Below are 18,816 nucleotides of genomic sequence, written 5' to 3' on the forward strand. Positions count from 1 at the left end.
TTCCGCTCTCTTCTTTTGCTTGCTTCGGCCCGTTGGCCGGGATGGCGTACGATGCGATCCGGCCGCCTTGCCGGAACGGTCCGGTTCCATGGGGATCGGATCGGATCGCATCGCTGTCAGCCGCCGCAGGAGCCGTGTTTACACCGGGCGAACTTGGATGCGGTTCGCGAACTTGGAATGAACGTATTTTTTTTTAAATAATCCATTACTTTTAACAGTACATGTAGTCCCCGAGATACAATGTACATCTTCTACTAGGATTCGGAGAAATACGATTTTTTAGAAGTTTAAACTACTGAATGGGCACATCAATTGTCAAATGCAAAATAAATTCCCTTCCTGTAGTATTTTATAATTCTTACCAGAGAGTTTAAAATTGTAACATAAAATATCTAACCGGGTAGCCAAATCGATTTTGATTGCCAATTTCTCTGATTCTAGGAATCTGATTGACTTGAGATTTGGAATATGTGTGTAATCCACAGCCATATTTTACTGGATTTTTTAAAATTTTGAGCATAATTAACCTGATTTTTAGTAATAAATTTTCTAATACCCCTATCCCCTGACAACCGAGCTACCCGGGTAACCAGCGACTTTGAAAGATTTTAACTTTTGAATGCGCCATCCAATATTGATGCAATATTCTGATGAAAATTAAACAAACTAATGCTTTTTCTATAATTGTGCATATATTGGTTCAACGCTTTACAGTTTTTTAGATGTAGCTTTTCAAAGTAGACAGGTTTTTTTGAAAAACATTACAAAATGTAAAAAATATTTTTTTCAGTACATTACAAATTTTTTTACAGCAAAATGACTCTAGTACTTTGTAGAACTGTATGTTGCTCGTCTTTAATAAATTTTTCAGATTTTTTTACTGGGAATTATAAATATAAAAAAAATCCATTTGAATAAAAGCCGTTACGTTACCCAAATAGCAAAATTTGCTGAAGCAGCTGATTTCGGCATGCTAAAGATCGCTGCTTGAATTCGCCTTTTGCAGTAGATAAACAACATCAAAGTTCCAGGTGGATCTTTTAAATAGCGCTTGAGCAGCTTCCTTATGCCAGGATGCCAGGGATTATTTTTCTTTGCGTTTTATTTTCAAGCAAGGCGTCATCAATGAAATAAACAACACGATTTGTGTTTTGTTATGTTGGTGTTTATTTTAAAACTCTAAAAGCTCTTGAATTTCACATAATTTTACATAGTTTTTACTAAAAATCACAATCACTTCACTCAATATTCCTTCTTCAATTAACTTATCTAACTTGTACAGCAGCAATGAGATGATTGACGGCATCTGTCTTTGACACTTTGACAAGCCCCACCTTCTACCGATGTCATGCATTAAAAAGCTATAAAGTTCCACCAAGTTCGGCACACATTCTTAACAAGCCTCAAAGTTTTATCATGAACCTTACACATAGTGCTAATCAGCCGCAAAGTTTCAAAGAGTACCGTGTGCTTGCTAAAAAGCTTTATGGTTCCACCAAGTACCGTTTCATCTCGTAATCACCCACAAAGTTCGACATCGGAACGATTTTTCGTTAAACAGCCCCAAATCAGCAATGGAGTTCATGCTGGCTATTTGGGTAAGCTTATACGGCTGGAAAATTGAATGTCCATACAAAAAAGCGAATCCGAAATTATTGATTTCCTTTCTTGCAATGTGTGGCGCTTGGGATCAATGGTTTGATCCGTTTTTTTCAACACCGTAGCGAACCCATCGAACTGCTGTCAAAATTGTATCGAGCATACGGTTCGCTGGGTTTGATGGATGAGTTTTCCATCCCTTGCGGGTATGGAGTTCGCTCGGTTCGATGGGTTTGAAAGGATCGAAAGAGCTAATGTAAACACAAGGAAAAATTACCCATGGATTACCCGGATAGCGTGATCCATACGGGGTTTGAACTCATGATGGGCCAATGTACCAACGGACCGACCTAATAAGTTTGTCCAGCCAAACGAATATCTCGCAAACCCATTTTTCTTTTTAAAATTGAGCTATAAGTCCTACGCTATTTGCTTAGGACCGCTATGGTTTAGTGATTGGTCCCAGGACCGATAAGGGTTCAGCATCAGTTTCAATTTCAGAACCGGTATGGGTTCGTGATCGCTTTCAGGTACGGTAAGGTTTTAGCATCAGTACGAGGACCGGTAGGAACTCAGTTTCAGTAATAGGTCAACTAATGAACTTGGTTTGGGAGCCGTTAGACGTTTTGGCGTACACCTCAGATTAAAGGATATCTTTGAAATTTCGTTGCGTAGCCCTGTAACCGTTCCAAATTAACTAGTATCGTTGCCAAATCAAACAATTAAAGTCAACATAAGAAGACCCATCGACACAAAGAAACAATTCGAGATGATTCTAAACCATTGGATACTTTCATTCGAAGAGATAAAGTTGATTCTTGCGTCTAATTAACTCAAGTTCAGGTTTCTGTTCAAACTCCAACCTGATGCATCCGCCTGGTGACCCAAAATATTTAATCGATTTTAGTTTTATTTTCCATCGTTCGTGTTCGCAGCCAGTTAATGAGGTTTCGTTAGATGGCCTTTTTTTTGGAAGGGGGAGCAGCAAAAACATCGCCCATACGTCATAAACAGCAGTATCGTGGGATCTGTAAAGAAGAGAGAGAGAAAAAAAAGCACCCACGACGAAATTACCGGTTTATCTTCCCCCGAATGATGCCGCGGTGCTTGTGCATGCGGGCTCAGCCTAATATGAAATTCAATTATTCACCCGACTCTCCATGCATACCATTATCGAAACCAAAAACCAAACGAGAGAGAACGACATCAACAACAAAAGAACACCCTGGCACGACAGTTGGGCGGACAAAAACGAGCGTCGCGTGTCTTTAAGCTATTTTCTTCCTGAACCAAACCGTACCGTACCGTCGTCTTGCTGCGACAGCGAACAGGTTCGGCGGTGTTTGGGTGTTCGAATCCATTCGAAGCGTTGGAAGAATGAGCCGGTGCGGGTTGATCGTCACCCTGCTGGTCGGTGTGCTAGGGGTCGGGTCGCACGCGGCCCTGCCAGCCAACGAGAGCCGCCGCATCGACGTCGAGTTTTACAGCGTGCGCACCAACCGCACGTTCAAATATCCGACCGTTTCGCTGCGCCCGTTCGGACCGAACCGGCCCAAGTTCGCGATCCGGGACAATCGGTGCGAGTGCGCCGACCTCACGTGCACGTGCTGCGCCGGGCTGCGCATGGAGCGGCTCGAGTTCGATCGGCTGTGTAAGTATGCTGAGCCATGGCATTTTTTTTTTTGTAGCATTATTCGGTTTCTTTTTCCCTCTCCCGCTCAGTCTGTTCCGCCTTCACGTACGTGCCGTACGAGTTCGCGATCGATCTGGAGGTGCTGATGGACGCGGAACCGATCTACCGCAGCTCCCTGTCGGCCAAGAATCCGCCCCCGCTCTGCCTGCCGGTGCCGATCCCGTACGTGCCGCTGAACGCGAACCTCTGCCTGCGCCTGTTCGACGTCTACACGCCCCGCCAGAACCTGCACCTCTGCCTGGACGTGGAGGCGCGCGTGTGGACCAACCCGCTGCTGATACTGCATTTCGAATGTATGCGGCTCGGTGCGGACGGGCTGGTGTGGCTCAAGCCGGCCGACGGCGACGGGTTCGGGCCGCCGGACCCACCGCACATCGACACCTACGACGAAGTGACGGAAGAAAGACTCGGCTCAATTTAGCTAGCCCTGGCCCCGCCAACTGCGGGTTGCATCGGTGGGGATAGAAAGGGGTGGGGATGGGGCCGAACGGTCACCGACGAGGTGGTGCAAATGCATTGGGTCACCGCTCGCCCCATCACCACCCTTCCCCAGCTCCCACTGCATCTCTATTCCAATCAGATTAAAATTACAAGCGAACAAATTTTGATACAAAAAAAAAAACAGTCCGGGAGTCTACTTCTTTGCCACCGGCTCCTTGCTACCGTACGTCATGCCCACGCCAATGATGAGCGCAATGACGGTGAAGCCCTGGGCGAGGATGCGCGCCCGCATCATGTACTGCGACATCTGGGACCGGCCCTGGCGGAAGTTCCACAGCCCGAAGCCGAGCGCGGTCAGCGTGGCGGCGCACCCGATCGGCACCAGCGGGTTCTCGTTGATCTTGCGCGCCATCTTCTCCTTGGTCGTTTCCGCGTGCACGCCGGAAAAGTCCTTCCGCATCTGTATCCAGTCCAGCTCCTCCGTCGACAGATCGACGACCGGGGCGGCCGTTGCTGCTGGTGCCATCGTTCGATGTGCTGCTGCTGCTTTTGCGGGGTTTGATGGGCGTTGGTGGCTGGTTTTGATCTGCGCTGCGTTTCGGTCCCGGCTGACTACGGCGAGAGAGCAGGGAACGGGGAATGGTAGGGTCAGCGACAGTGGGTACAAAATTGCAAATTGAAAACGCCGCACTGGAACGAGGAGCTTACATAAAGTTGCACTAATTTCGCATCAACACGAAATCACCTGTGAGTGTGGCTGTGTGTGTGTGTTGTGTGGTTTTGACAGCGAATTGTTTTGGCTGTATACGGCCGCCGTCAAGTGGGGTTGAAATTTTTCGCCTGCTGTGTACATTACTGTATCTGTCATATGAATTCGCCGGTTTTGTAGCGCATACCGTGACGTCACAGAAACAGCATCGTCTCGATTATCCGGTTGACTGTGTGTACAGTAGTGATGTGCTCTCTGGAGCGCACCCACGACTCTAATCCTATTCCAACTGTTGTTAGTCCGATTCCGACTCCGGAAAAATAGAGCCACTAGACCCGCCCGGAGTCGGAGTCACCCGGAGTCATCCGTAGCAATCTGGAATCGTCCGGAGTCGTCCGGAGTCATTCGGAGTCAGAATCGTCCAGAGTCGACCGGAATCGGAGTTAGTCGGAGTGAACAGGAGCCTTTGTGCTTGTGACCAGACATTTCCTTTCGTTGTGTGTGTTTTTTTATCTTTGATTTTGCGGTGCACTTGTTATACAGGCCATTGATTCGAAGGCTGACCTCGGCCGACTCCAAACGACTCCGGGTGACTCTGTCTGTAGCCGATTCTGGATGAATCCAGACCACTCCGGACGACTCCGGACGACTCAAGACGACTGCGAACGACTCCGGTGACTCAGGACGACTCAGGACGACTGCGAACGACTCCGGAAGACTCCAACTCCGAGCGACTCCGGACGATTCTGGACGATTCCGAACGACTCCGGATGATGCAGGGAGGACCTACCTTCCGGAGTCGATTCCGAATTAATCGGTGTCGGATCGTAGTCGAATCCGCATTTTTGCCAACTTTTTCCATCCCAAGCGCCACAGATTAAGCTTAAACGACTGGAAAATTGAATATCCATATAAAAAAATGAAAGCTCCACAGCTTCATTGGTTTGATCAATAGATGGCGTATTACAACTCATCATTATATTGCTATCCTGTTCTTGCAATATGTTTCGACAAGTTTCATCTTATCATGACCTATCCCAAATAGCCAGAATTGCTTAAGCAGCTCATTTGGCACGCTAAAGATCGCTGCTCTAATTCGCCTTTTGCAGTAGATAAACAGCATCAAAGTTCTATGTGGGTCTTTCAAACAGCGCCTAAGCAGCTTCCTTATGCCACGATGCCAGGGATTATTTTTCTTTGTGTTTTACTTTCAAGCAAGCGTCATCGATGAAATAAACAACAAATTGTTTCGTTTAAACATATGTATATTTTTAATCTTTTGTATTGATGAATTACACAAAATTTTACACAATTTACTGATAATTCACAATCACTTCACTCAATATTCATTCTTCTTTAACGAATCTAACTTGTGCAGCAGCAATGAGATTATTGCCGGCGTTTGTCTTTGACACTTTGACAAGAGCCACCTTGAACCGATGTCATGCATTAAAAAGCTATAAGTTCCACCAGTTCAGCACCCTTTCTTAACAAGCCTTCAAGTTCCATCATGACCCTACATATAGTGCTAATCAGCCGCAAAGTTCCAAAGAGTACCATGTGCCTGTTAAAAGCTCCATAGTTCCGCACAGTACCGTCTATCTCTTAATCAGCCACAAAGTACGACATCGGACCGATTTTTCGTTAAACAGCTTTAAATCAGCTATAAAGTACGAGCTGGCTATTTGGGATATAGCCTTATAACTTTCTGAGCAAAAATCTATGTGAATGGTCGTGTGGTCATATACGTGGGTATCAACACCAACGACCATACTCAGTTCTCACTTGCTTCAGTACTGGTGGTTTCCGTTGGAGTTTAGTAATAAACAATTGTATCGCCGTTCTAGTTCTAGCGATGCATAACTTCAATGCGAAACCATACAACAGTACAGAGGAATGAGAAAGCTCTCCTCCAAGCGATGAAGCTCAACTGGTTGGGTACCCACCAACAGAGAGCGCCACCAGCTTTTTTGCTATTTTTAGAATGAATGAGTCGTTTGCCGTCTGCTAAACGAAGTCTTTTATATTCCGTTTAGGTAGAGAACTTGAGTCGTTTAGAAGCCGTTTAGTGGTCGTTTAGTGGATTTGTGGCACTTGGGATCACTGCCCGAGTTACGCGGTTTGTGCGTTCCCGAGGAATTCGCGTAACTCGAATAGCCACGTAAGTCGAATTTCGCGATTTTCGGCCAACATACAAATGGATACTCGGAATTTGTATTCAATTTAGTACTTTTGTACACTTTATCATTAATAAATGCGATTCATGCAGAATATTCTGATATTTTTCGCTTGTTAAAGAATTTTATTCATTAGCAAAAATGCTGCACTGCTTATACTGCAGTGGACAGTTCTTGTAGCAAATTGTACTGACATTTGATCTGTCAAATTTAGAAAACCACATAATTCGGGCACAGACTGTAGAACAACTTGTGCCGGCAGTGTAGCTATCCGCCTAGCAAATTCGAGCAGTTTGTGAGCCTTCAAGTGAGGTGAGGTTTTTTTTCGTTTGAGTGAGAATTCGAGTGATTGAAAGCAAGACAAATTATCAAACTAAAAATAATTCTTCTTCTCTTTTTCGATAGGATGGCCTATATAGGCATTCGAGACTTAATTCAGTGCCATGCAGCCGGATAGTCAGTCCTTCCCAAGTGCCTCAAATCCACTAAACGACCAGTAAACGTGTTCTAAACGACTCAAGCTCTCTACCTAAACGAAATATAGTAAGACTTCGTCTAACAGACGGTGAACGACTGATGAATTCTAAAAATAGCAAAAAGCTGGTGGCTCCATTTATCTATTGGCGGGACAGTCTCACACTGAAGCTTTCACAATTGAAAGCTTTCTCCTTCCCTCTGTACTGTTGTATGGTTTCGCATTGAAGTTATGCATCGCTAAAACTAGAACAGCGATACAATTGTTTAAATACTAAATTTCAATGTGAACCATTTGTACAGAAGCAAGTGAAATTCGAGTAATGGTCGATGGTGTTGATAGATATAGATTTTTGCTCGGCAAGTTAAAAGGCTATATAGGTGATAATTAGATGAAGCTTGACGAAACACATTGCAAGAAAAGGACAGCAATATTATGATGAGTTATAATACGACATCTGGGTCGGTCTGGTGGTACAGTCGTCAACTCGTACGATGTAACAACATGCCCGTCATAGGTTCAAGATCCAAATAGACCGTGCCCCAAATAGACCGAGATTATAAAAAATCGAGCCTACCCTTCCCGCAAATTTCCGTTAAATGCCGTCTAATCGCCTTGTAAGGCGATCAGCAGTGCATTTAGCAGTAATTAAATGCCCTTGAAATATGTCAATGAAAAAAATCGCTTTTAATTTTAAATTTGAAATTAAAACTGTCAAAAGAAAACCTTACAAGTGCTTTTAGCTCTGCACTGTTGTAGTTTTCCCAGATATGACCGTGAGATTCAATATCCCGATTTACGTGCTATGTTCTCTTGCGTTAAACTTTGAGCTATTTCACTTTATTAAAGATGATCTGCATTATTCGGTTGTTAAAGACCAACCCGTTGAAAGGTGTTAATATATCAAACTAATTTCGATAATAAAAGGAGAAATGAGATACATAATTCTCGCATCCTGATAATGAAGGGTGAACATAGTCATTATTATGTTTTTTTTAATGTATTATTTTAATTTTGCTTCACATAAATTTGGTTTGTTCTAATTATAGCAAGAAAATATTAAGTTAAAAAGCAATAAACACAAAAAAAGATTATAAAAATCAGGTTTTGAACACACGCTTTCTCGGTTCGGAACCAAAAGCTTTGTCGCTACTCTATTTCGCAGTTACATTAGTGAGGGTACAAAACCAGTATATAAACAAGCTAAGATGGCGGCAAGCTATCTGTTCACGTTGAATCAAAAAGTTGAAAGATTTCGAAGAGAACCCGCTACAGTCGTGAAAGTTTTGGTTGAAATCTTTATTCGCCTTCTAAGGCGATTAAGGCCTTAAATGCCTTCTGGATGCCTCCAAAGCCGTTTAATGCTGGTAGGGAATAAGAATGGTCGTGTGGTTAAATACAGCTGGAAAGAGTTGTTCATCGACCCTGTTCAGAAATGAGTGCATTTTCTCTTCCATGCAGCTGATACTTTAACATGCTGAGCAAAATCTAGCGCAAACCTTAATGCTGTCATCAGCTTGAACTTTGTTCACTTTTCATGAACGGAATTCTGCTAGGAAGTTATCCAGATTGCTTAAATTTTACTGATATAACCTATGCATTGTCCACGGCAGCAACATGTAATCCTTTAGTGCAATGGTAAATATCGTTTAAAAGTGAAAAAACGATTTCCCTTAGAATCATATTCAAGGTAGAATCCTATTTCGCAGTATCAGAAACAAATTTGGCAGCAAACGTTCGCGCAACGCTTGCGAAGGCCTGGAATCAAAACAACCAGTTGAGCGGCACTGCCTTTTCGCCCCATCCGCTTATCCGGGCACCCGCGCACTTGACATTTGCGTGGCAGCTGGAACACAAACTGTGAATTCTTTCAGTCAGTCAGTCGGTCAATCGAAGTTGTCTCCGTCTGTAGCGGAAAAAACAAGAAAATCCAAAGTAGGTAAAGTAACACAATTTTCCCAACCCCTCCCCCCTCTCACACCTGCAACATGGGCGGGCGGGTGTTTAGTGAAAACTTTGCTAGCCCCGAAAGCGTGGGCCGCAAGTGCGTAATAGCATCGCCATTTCGGACCGAAAAAGGTGTTTCGTGAAGGCGTTCTTACCCCCCTCCCCCCTCCTCATCCCTCCCACGCTACCACAACTAGCGCCCACTCACCGTTGGTGTGCGAGTTTTCAGGAATGTAATTTTGGAGTTGGAGTTGGGAAGAAAGCGAAAAAGGGACCGTAAAGTGGCGCGCGTGTCAAGAAATTTGGTTCCGTGTGTGGGTGTGTGTGTTTGTGTAGGTAGTTCGCGGTTTACGAAAAAAGAGCGCATAAATTGGTGCAGTAAGGGAAATGGGGGTGCCTAGTGTCATGGCGTCCTTTTTTTCCTTTTCTTTTTTTTGCGTCCCATCTTTCTCCCGCGGATTTTTTTTTTGTTGAAGTTGTTGTACATATAAAAGACTTGTTGAACTAAGACCCCCGGGTCTCTATGATAACTCGTTCCGAGACCGGTTTGTTGCCAAATCGGGGGGCACGGAATGTCAAATTCGTGTCGCGGGAACAGTTTTTCCTTTGCATGGGAAACGAATCGAACTTGTTTTCGTGTATATGTGTTGTCCACGAACCATGCTTGTGGGACGCATTTGCCAAATCAAAACGAAAACCAAAATGGTCACCTTTCCTTAAAAGGTTAACTATTCTATAAGGTTCAATATACGTGCACAGTTTTTTTTTTCAATAAATAGAAACATCTGTGAACGTGTTTGCACACATCTTGCCGCAACACGTTCATTGACCCGGGCTAACGATACCAACAGATTAGCCGACAAAAAGGGGTGAATAGTTCCAAAGGAGTCAATTTCACCTGAACCTTGCACTTTCGATTGAAGATAAAGGTTTGAATAATAAAAAAAGCATCATTGGGAGGAAATTATGTTTGTATAAGAAAAAAAACTAACAAGGAAGGTAATTTATTTTAATAAGAACAATTAATTATAAACGTTGCATAGATTCCTCTCGGAGAATTGTTTTAAGAAGCGATTATTGATTTATGCAAAACCGTTTGCCTTAAGTTTTATAATTATCTTTTGGATTTGTTTAGGCTTGCAAAATAATATTAGATCACATTTGATGTGAATTGGTCACGAGTTCTTCAGTTGGCCTGATTGCTACTTTAAAAAGATAATTGAAATAGAATACAAGAAGAAATGAATGTCTCCTATTTCTCTGCTAATGTTTTCTGATTTTTTTTTTGTTTCATTCGATTTCTTCTCTTGAGTGGAAGAAGAAACATCTTATTATGTTTAAATTTTTAATTAAAGTCAATACTGATTCGGCTCAAGTGTTTTTCTGTTACGATCAGATAATTTGAAAAGGCATGAATTTGTCCATTCGTTCATTTCGCTGGGACAACTGCGCTTTTGCATAATAGTTGAAGGTCGTAAACCATTAATTTAAAAAAAAAAAACAAATAAGAAAAAATCATTCTCGATCGCAGCCCCATACACTCTTGTGCTAGAAAGACTTAAACGATATAGAAACTCGAAACCTGACGTACAATAATGAAAATGTAAATACAGTCAACTCTCTCTTATTTGACTGTCGACTTGATGGGACGGTCGAATAAGAGGGGTTTTCAAACTACAGAGGTTGAAAGTGAATGAAAGGTTCATACAAACAAGAAAGAGACAGAACATTTAGTATGCAGCCTTAATTGTTGCTTTAGGAAACTGCGAACACGATTGCCAATTTGAACATACGTCATTCAATAACCATGGCAACACTATACACATATAAGAGGGATACAGATTTCAAACTGTTAAACATTTTCAAATAAGAGACGTTTTTCAAATTGGAGAGGTGTCCAATAAGAGAGGGTTCACTGTAAATAAATAAATAAATAAACAAACAAACAAACAAACAAACACACACACACACCCACACACACACACACACACACACACACACACACACACACACACACACCGCTATTGGTATGGGCAAATTAAAAATGTGTCGTAATTAACTTGTTCTTCTCTTCTTCTCTCTGTTTTTCCTTTCAGTTACCGTTAATACTGCTCCCTTCACACAGTTATCATCCTAAGTATGTTCGATTTGCAAGAGTTTATTTGATAAGTTGCATAATGCGACATTTTTATTTCCTATGTTCATTTCATTTCAATGTTTGAGTTTTTTTTTTCTCTACGGTCTGTCGTTTCGTGTGTTACAGACAATACAGACGCGTTATTAACACTTCTTAATCCACGAACGCACGCTACCACCATCTCTCTGTCAATAGCAACATTTCTAAATGAATGTTGCAATATTACAATTTTTTTTCAACGGGTTGTCTGTTCGCACGTATTAATGGGGCGTTTTGGGTTATTATTTTTTCGTCACAAAACAAACAAACATGCACGTGCAAAACGGTGTGTAAGTAACTACGCGAACACGTTACCGCTCTGTCAAACGAAAGGGGGAGTAGTGGGAACGGGAAATTAAATAAAATTGAAAGCAAAGGTTGGGAGATAGGTTGTTTGAAAATCGGGATTTTCCTTATAATGCATTCGATTGTTCATCCACGAATTGGGGATACACCGCAGCTTCTTTAAGAGCAGATTGGGTATCGTGTGTGTAATCTGGGATCACTACGGGAGTTTTTGTATCATTTGTAGTATTTAAACAGTGTGTTTTTGGGCCATAGGGAGCCCGCACCGGCATCGTTTAGCAACACTCATAACCTCCTGTCAATTGCCCACAGTCCCGCCATTGGACGTTTGTGGTCATCAACCATCAGCCATCAGCCATAAGCCCCATCTCCTCCCCACTCCAAGCAACCGACCACCTCCAATGCCGCTCAATGTTTGACGGTAATGGCAAGGCACAATCGCAATCCGGTTCCGGAGATGTTTAGCTCGAGCGAGGACGACCTTGCAGCAGACAGTGAGCTAGAGCCAAACGGTGCAATGGAGGCGGTAGCACCCATCCTCAACTGTAAGTAGCCATCCCCCCTCCCCCTCCCAGATCTGTACCATTTCCGCTAAACCTTCCCTGTGCGCTACTTCTGTCGTTTCTTAGGTCGCCTCTATCTGGCGATAATGGCGCGGGACGGCTGCCTGCGGCAGACGGAAAAATCGTTCTACTTCACCGCGGACGAGCAGCTGGTGTACGAAAACTTTTACCGCGACTTCGGGCCGCTGAACCTCGCGATGCTGTACCGGTACTGCGAGCGGCTCAACCAGGAGCTGCGCAAGGACGAGCTGGCGAACAAAAATCTCATCCACTACACGGCGAAGGACCCGAAGAAGATACTGAACGCCGCGTTCCTGATCGGGTGCTACAGCATCATCTACCTGCACGCGACGGTGCAGAGCGCAATGAAGGCGCTCGCGCCCGTGCTGAAGCACGCGGGCGGCACCAAGTACTGCGATGCGTCCCAGACCGAGCTGCGCTACCTGTCGCTCAAGGACTGCTTCGGCGGGGTGCTGAAAGCGCACCAGCGCAACTTCTTCAACTTCCAGGACTTTGATCACGCCGCGTACGAGCACTACGAGCGGGTGGACAACGGCGACCTGAACTGGATCGTGCCGGGCAAGTTTCTCGCGTTCTGCGGCCCGCACTGCCAGACGCACGTCGCGAACGGGGTGGCCGTGCTCGGGCCGGACGCCTACCTGGAGTACTTCCGGCGCAACCACGTCACGACCGTGGTGCGCCTCAACATGCGCAAGTACGATGCGAAGGCGTTCACCGAGGCGGGCTTCCAGCATCACGATCTGATCTTCCCGGACGGCAGCAATCCGGACGACGACATACTGCAGCAGTTCCTGAAGATCTGCGAGTCGACCGGCGGTGCCGTGGCCGTCCACTGCAAAGGTAACTTTTGTCAGGCGACAATAGGGGGGTTTAAGGCTGGCGGGCAACAAAAAACTAGACTAGAAAAAGCTTAACTTAATCCAGTCTTATTAAGAATAATTTAACAGCTACTATTGAGAGATTCTGAAGTTTCCGTTTTGTGATAATCGTACGCAATGTCCCACAAGGATTTCGAATCGGTCGCATCGTATAATTCCTCAAGTCTCCATCGTTGAGGAGCATTAAGAGCACTACAAGCCTGAGGAATCTATTTAGCCCTAGTTGTACCTATTTTTATTTTTGTAAACTGCGCTCGTTTGCCATACTACAAGACAATCTGTTTAAACAATGCTATTTTGTTGCGGATGTTCAAGCGAGATTGGCGATGAACCAGCGGATACAGCTTGTTCAACAAAATGAGGTGCTTTGCAGCAAGCTCCTTGGTATGTCCAAGGTATTTCACCTTTTGAAGTAACGGAATCGTTTCACCACCTGCAACCAGGTGATGGCTTGTTGGCTGAATCAGCTCTCGCATGAGGCGATGTGGGACGATCATGGCCTGCATCTTGTTGTTGTTGATGTGGATCCTCCATCGGGCAGCGTTATCCAGAAGGATGTTCTGTTGTTTGTTGTCGCCGCAGTGTCGTCTGCAAGCAGGAACAAATCGGTATAGTGATGGGGAAAATGAAGCTTTCGTCGGAATCGATTCCGGCTAGCTCCAAAGTTTTCGGGAATTGAATCTGGATAGTAGGTTCGGAATCAGAATCGGAGCCGGTATCAGAATCGTCTCCTGAAATGGTTCCGGAACTGGTTGCAGAATTGGTTCCGAGAATGGTTCCGGAAATTGTTTAGGAAATGGTTCCAAAATCGGTTCCGGAACTAGTTCCTAAATCGGTTCCGGAACTGGTTCCGAAATCGGTTCCGGAACTGGTTCCGAAATCGGTTCCGGAACTGGTTCCGGAATTGAAATCTGAAAAGCTGCTCTGAAATCGGAATCGGTTCAGTAATCAGAATCGTCTTCGAAATTTGAGTCTGTTTCGGCATCTCCATAAGAATAAGCTTTTGGGTCCAATGATGTTACGTATTGATATCCGCAAAGAAATCAAATTTACTTGTAAACGATCCATTCTCATGGAGATTCTGGGACTGATTTTGCTCCTGAAGCTTCTTATTTTAATTCAAAAACTGATTCTCATTCCGGAGTCTAATTCCAGTTCTGGAGTCAATTCTAATGCCGTTTTCGGAGCAAATTGCGATTCCAAGGCTCGATTCCGAGTTCAAATTTGATTCGGAATCAATTCCAGAATCGGAGTCGGCTCCGGAAATGATACTGAACACGGAATTGGAATCATTTAGGTCCGATTCCGAACTCCCACCACTAAGTCGGTACCACTTGGTAGAGTTAGGAACATAACCGAGACAGAAGATAGAGGAGAGGTTTCAAAATGCCCTTCTCAAAAACACCCGGTGGAAGAGCTGCATTGGGATATGCGTGTGCTCCTGCGCTCTCTCTAATGGACCCGTTTTTTTTCTGTTTGCAGCTGGACTGGGCCGTACCGGCACGCTGATCGGTGCGTACCTGATCAAGCACTACCGGTTTACCGCGGCGGAAGCGATCGCCTGGTTGCGCGTGTGCCGCCCCGGCTCGGTAATTGGCCAGCAGCAGCTGTGGCTGAAGACGAAGCAGACGGAGCTGCTGAACGCGGGCAACCAGTTCCGCCAGTACTACCCGCACCACACGCCGGAGCGGCACACGTACGGCATCTACAGCCTGCAGCAGGGCTGGAGTGGGACAAACAGCACCGCCACCACCGCCATCACTAACAGCAGCACCACCAACGCTACTGCTGCGCAGGTGGAAGATGATGACGAGGAGGAGGAAGAGGAGGAGGAAGAGGAAGAAGAAGGAAATGGACGAGTGGGGGAAGTGCAGGAGGACGAGGAGGAGGAGGAAGATGAAGAGGAAGAGGAGGAGGAGCAGGAGGTGGAGGCGGTGTTGCTGCACGAGCACGTGCGGGGCATATCACAGCAGGTAGACACGATGCGGCTCAGCGATGAGAGCGAGCGGCAGATCGAACGCATGGAAGCGGCAGCTGCTAACCAGTACAACAATAATACCCTTCACTTCAAGACTGCCCGGGCGAAGAAGGTGACCGCCACCAAGCTGCTGTCCTCCGCGTACCTGCTGGCGAACCGGGCGCACGGGGGGAGCCGCACCGGCGCGCTGCACGCGGCGACCGGCCGGCAGGCGGCGGCGGTCGCGCACGGCCACCGGACGACGGACGCGATCGTACCCCCGCTAGCCGGCAGTGCCGCCCCGCCCCACCGTACTGGCTCGCAAAAGTAAGTGGCTCGTCCGTGAATTGCGTCACGCACCAACATTGATAAGAATTGCAAGGTGTTTTTTGTCACGAGGTGGAGGACTGTATTGCACAGCGATTTTACTAATATATTTGTTTCCAAATAAATACTCGCCTTTACTAATATACTCGCCTCCCCCGCACCAGGGCACACGGTGGACGCGCCAAGTTAACAAACACCGGCCGGCAAACGGTGCACGGTCGGCAGACGGAAGTGATCGTGGTGACATCGCTCACCGGTACGCAGGCGGCTCACCATCAACGCACGGCATCGCAAGAGTAAGTGGCTCTCTCTCTCTCTCTCTCTCTCTCTCTCTCTCTCCCCATCCCCCTCCCTAACATGCTCTAATCGGAACCGTTTCTTTCCAACGTTTCGCGCAGCGCGTCGCAAGGTGACCAGCTGAACTCGATCAAAGCGGCGCGACGGCGCCGCGTGCCGACGGCCGCCGGCTTCCTGCAGCAAAGGTATGACGCGATATCACCCGCGCTGCTTCTTCCACCCCTCTTCTTCGTACGCAAAATCGTTGTAGGCGCGCTCACCCACCCACCCACCCCCCCTTAACGCAACACGCCTTTTAGTAAGGCGCTTTAACGCCAACTAACATTCAACGCTTTTTGTTTGTTTGTTTTATTTTTATTTTTTTATTTTTAGCACCGTCCCCGTGCTGTGTTTTCGTTCGTATCCTTTTCATTTAACATTTTTAATTTCACATTTAACGTGTGCTTCATTTGCTTAACACAGTTTTGTTTGATTTGTTTTCACCTTTTTTAGCACGCTTCATTTTTGCACCGTACGATTTGCTAGTGTTCTCGGGGGTGGTCATGTACCGGGTTGGCTTTTGGTTGTTTGTGCGACTCTTTAGTGATTTAGGCTTGGTGTAAAACTGTGAGCATCCTTCATCGCATCTTTCCCTTTACATTTGCTTGCTGTAAATGGCGTGCGCTTTCTTTCTCTTTCTCTCTCTCTCTCTCTCTCTCTTTCTCTCTCATACTAACAACCATCCCTTGTACTTCCCTAAACCGCTCCATTTTTGCGCGTAAGGAGTGGAAGCATTAAAGTGGCGCAGCAGCAGCAGCAGCAACAGCAGCAGCACCACCACCACCACCATCACCACCAATCGCCGCTAGTGCGGCAGGCGGAAGGGAATGCAGCGGGTCGGCCGGACAGCAACCGAGCCAGAACCGGTGGAACCGGTAGTGCCAGCAGTGCCATTGCCTCCCACAGCCTCAACGGGAACGTTGAAGGTAGCGCCGCCGCGGCAACCGCACGGCAAGGGACGGACAGTCGGGCACCGCCGCACCACCGCCCGTCCAAAGCAGTCCGGCCACCGTACGTATTGCTGTGCCTTATCACACACTCCTCCCCCGCCCGTTTCGTTGTGCGCTTGCTTTTTTCGCATGCTTTATCCACACCCTCTCCGCACACGGCTCTCCGATCTCCCAAAGTAATGAGTGAGCGATGAGTGGGTTGGAGTTCAATTGGATCTATTCACTGTTTACACTTCTTTTTCTTTTTTTTTAATATATTATTGGAATCAGTGCTGCAAAATGTCTTGAGCGTCACGAGATGTTCACCAACAAAAACAACAACCATATCCGTGGCCGCTTGATGGTCATTGCTGATACTCAATGAAAGTGTGTGATGCCAAACACGACTGCCGAGTGCTTGTGTCAAACACGATACCGCCACAAGCATCATCATGACTTTTTCTGGCTGTGAACAGTGCTGCTAAATGCCACTGTTTAAGTCACCAACACTCATCACTGAAACGAAACTCAAATCAGCTCACGTACGTACAACTGAGATGATCAGAGGTAAGACTCAAACAGTTGGTGGACCAATCACATGCTTGGGGACATTTTGTTTAGCGCCCAACTCTTGATCGCTCTCTTGGTCATGACATTTTCTTCCTATGATAATCACGACAGTCTTGGAATATACTTGGGGTGTGGTATCAAGCAACAAAATAAACATTCTTTCTCGCTCCGTCTGTTTTCACTATCTGTCGGGTCAAACAGAGCGAGAAAACATGCTCATTATGCTTCTTAGAACCACTCGCAAGCACCGCATATCTCCCATGACCATCGTGATGATCACCGACAGAAAATGTCGCGACCAGGTGACTGACCAAGAGTTGCTTGCACAAAATGTCATCAAGCTTGTGATGGTGACACCAACTGTTTGAGTCTCACCTCTGACCATCACAGTAAACGCTCGTGACGCTGACATTATTATGTTTCAGCCGGAATTTGTCATGACTATGTCATTTTGCAGCAATGATCACAGTAAAAAAAAGTCATGCCACAGTGACTGACAAAAAATGTCGCAAAAATGTCACGAAGCATGCATTGGACACACCTATCGGTTTGAGTATCACCTCTGAGCATCACCATTGAGTACGTGACGCTGACATGGTTTTGGTTTCAGTCACATTTTTTAATGACATTGACAGTGCCATTTTTGCAGCACTGGTTGGGAGCTCAATCAAGCTGGTTCAGAGAAGTAGCAGGTGCAAAAGAGAAGTGTGTGTGAGGTGAATCGCAAAGGAGGTTTGATGGTGTGCATTGCTGCCTTTTTATCAATATTTTATGCATGAGTTAAAAATTCAAATGTCTATAATCACGGTTTTGCTTTGATCGAAAATCAATTTGAAAAAAAGCGTCAATTCGGTCGCAATTCTACGTAGAGTAGCAAGGTTCAAAATCATCGCAAGTAAGGCTGGTGCAAAGGGAAGGGATGAAAAAAAGGAATAGAAAAAAAGAAAAAGAGAGAGAAAGAGAGAGAGAAAGAGAGAGAGAGAGAGAGAGAGAGAGAGAGATAAAGAGAAAGAGAAAGAGAAAGAGAAAGAGAAAGAGAAAGAGAAAAGCGAAACTATAATTAAAGAGTGGACAAGTTCGTTTAACTTTTCGCAGTTTCGCATGATGCGTTACGAAGCGTTTGCGTTACAAACATAACGCGCCAGCGATTCAAACGCAAATGTGGCAAACGAACTCGTGGGCTCTTATGCGTCTGTGGTGATTTTGGGTGAGAAGCCTGGATAATGTGTTGTGCTGGAGCATCAAAGTGTGAGTGTGTCGTGTTGTAAAGTGTTGTTTTGTAAATATGTGCCGTCGGAAAGCTGTATTTAGCCGTGGGGTGTATCATTTCATCATTAACCATTAACCATGCTTGTGCTAACCCGTGAAGGGATGTAGTTGGCAATAAGTCCCGTGTAGATAAGCCATAACTTCATAGTTCCAGCATACTCCTGCGCCTTAACAGCACTAACCGCGTGGTTAACTAACGTAACACAGAAACCATTGCACGTGTTGGCTTCCCTTTTTTTTCTTCTGCGGACTCGCACCCTTTACCATCCGGCCAATGACCCGTGTGTATGTGTTTACCGGCCCCTTTTTTCGCTTCCAGGGGTTCGTGCAGTGGAACTGCCCATCCACCTGCCAGCGACGGCAGTAAAACGCGCACCGCAAGCGCAGCGACCACCATCGTCGCCGGCAGGGCAGGCAGTGATACCGGCAAGCGGTCGCGGATG

The 18,816-nt window shown here is 45.7% G+C and overlaps 3 protein-coding genes across 3 annotated transcripts in view; 2 read left to right on the forward strand and 1 right to left on the reverse strand.

The window, feature by feature from the left end:
* Positions 1 to 2,592: 2,592 nt before the first annotated feature.
* On the forward strand, positions 2,593 to 3,908 carry LOC121597511. Its single transcript, XM_041923328.1, has 2 exons — positions 2,593 to 3,250; positions 3,322 to 3,908. The coding sequence occupies exons 1-2, from the start codon at positions 2,977 to 2,979 to the stop codon at positions 3,711 to 3,713; spliced, it is 666 nt and encodes a 221-aa protein (XP_041779262.1). The 5' UTR covers positions 2,593 to 2,976; the 3' UTR covers positions 3,714 to 3,908.
* Positions 3,709 to 4,555, reverse strand: LOC121597520 (HIG1 domain family member 2A, mitochondrial). The gene is made up of 2 exons (XM_041923341.1): positions 4,442 to 4,555; positions 3,709 to 4,345 (listed from the first exon to the last, which is right to left on the reverse strand). Exon 2 carries the CDS (start codon positions 4,257 to 4,259, stop codon positions 3,927 to 3,929), a length of 333 nt encoding a protein of 110 aa, XP_041779275.1. The 5' UTR covers positions 4,260 to 4,345; positions 4,442 to 4,555; the 3' UTR covers positions 3,709 to 3,926.
* A 4,386-nt stretch (positions 4,556 to 8,941) lies between these two features.
* Positions 8,942 to 18,816, forward strand: part of LOC121589662 (dual specificity protein phosphatase CDC14A) — a 13,805-nt gene continuing 3,930 nt past the window's right edge. The window contains exons 1-9 of the mRNA XM_041908744.1: positions 8,942 to 9,029; positions 11,138 to 11,178; positions 11,836 to 12,068; positions 12,153 to 12,947; positions 14,468 to 15,269; positions 15,434 to 15,565; positions 15,668 to 15,751; positions 16,329 to 16,616; positions 18,693 to 18,810. Of these exons, the coding sequence (XP_041764678.1) occupies positions 11,948 to 12,068; positions 12,153 to 12,947; positions 14,468 to 15,269; positions 15,434 to 15,565; positions 15,668 to 15,751; positions 16,329 to 16,616; positions 18,693 to 18,810 (2,340 nt within the window). The 5' untranslated portion in view covers positions 8,942 to 9,029; positions 11,138 to 11,178; positions 11,836 to 11,947. The remainder of the gene's footprint in view (positions 9,030 to 11,137; positions 11,179 to 11,835; positions 12,069 to 12,152; positions 12,948 to 14,467; positions 15,270 to 15,433; positions 15,566 to 15,667; positions 15,752 to 16,328; positions 16,617 to 18,692; positions 18,811 to 18,816) is intronic.

This window comes from Anopheles merus, chromosome X, assembly GCF_017562075.2.
Source record: "Anopheles merus strain MAF chromosome X, AmerM5.1, whole genome shotgun sequence".
NCBI classification, from domain to species: domain Eukaryota; kingdom Metazoa; phylum Arthropoda; class Insecta; order Diptera; family Culicidae; genus Anopheles; species Anopheles merus.

Coding starts and splice junctions, on each gene's coding strand:
- LOC121597511 (XM_041923328.1), top strand. CDS start 2,977: ATGAGCCGGTGCGGGTTGATCGTCACCCTGCTGGTCGGTGTGCTAGGG. Junction 3,251..3,321: donor GCTCGAGTTCGATCGGCTGT/GTAAGTATGCTG, acceptor TCTCCCGCTCAG/TCTGTTCCGCCTTCACGTAC.
- LOC121597520 (XM_041923341.1), bottom strand. CDS start 4,259: ATGGCACCAGCAGCAACGGCCGCCCCGGTCGTCGATCTGTCGACGGAG.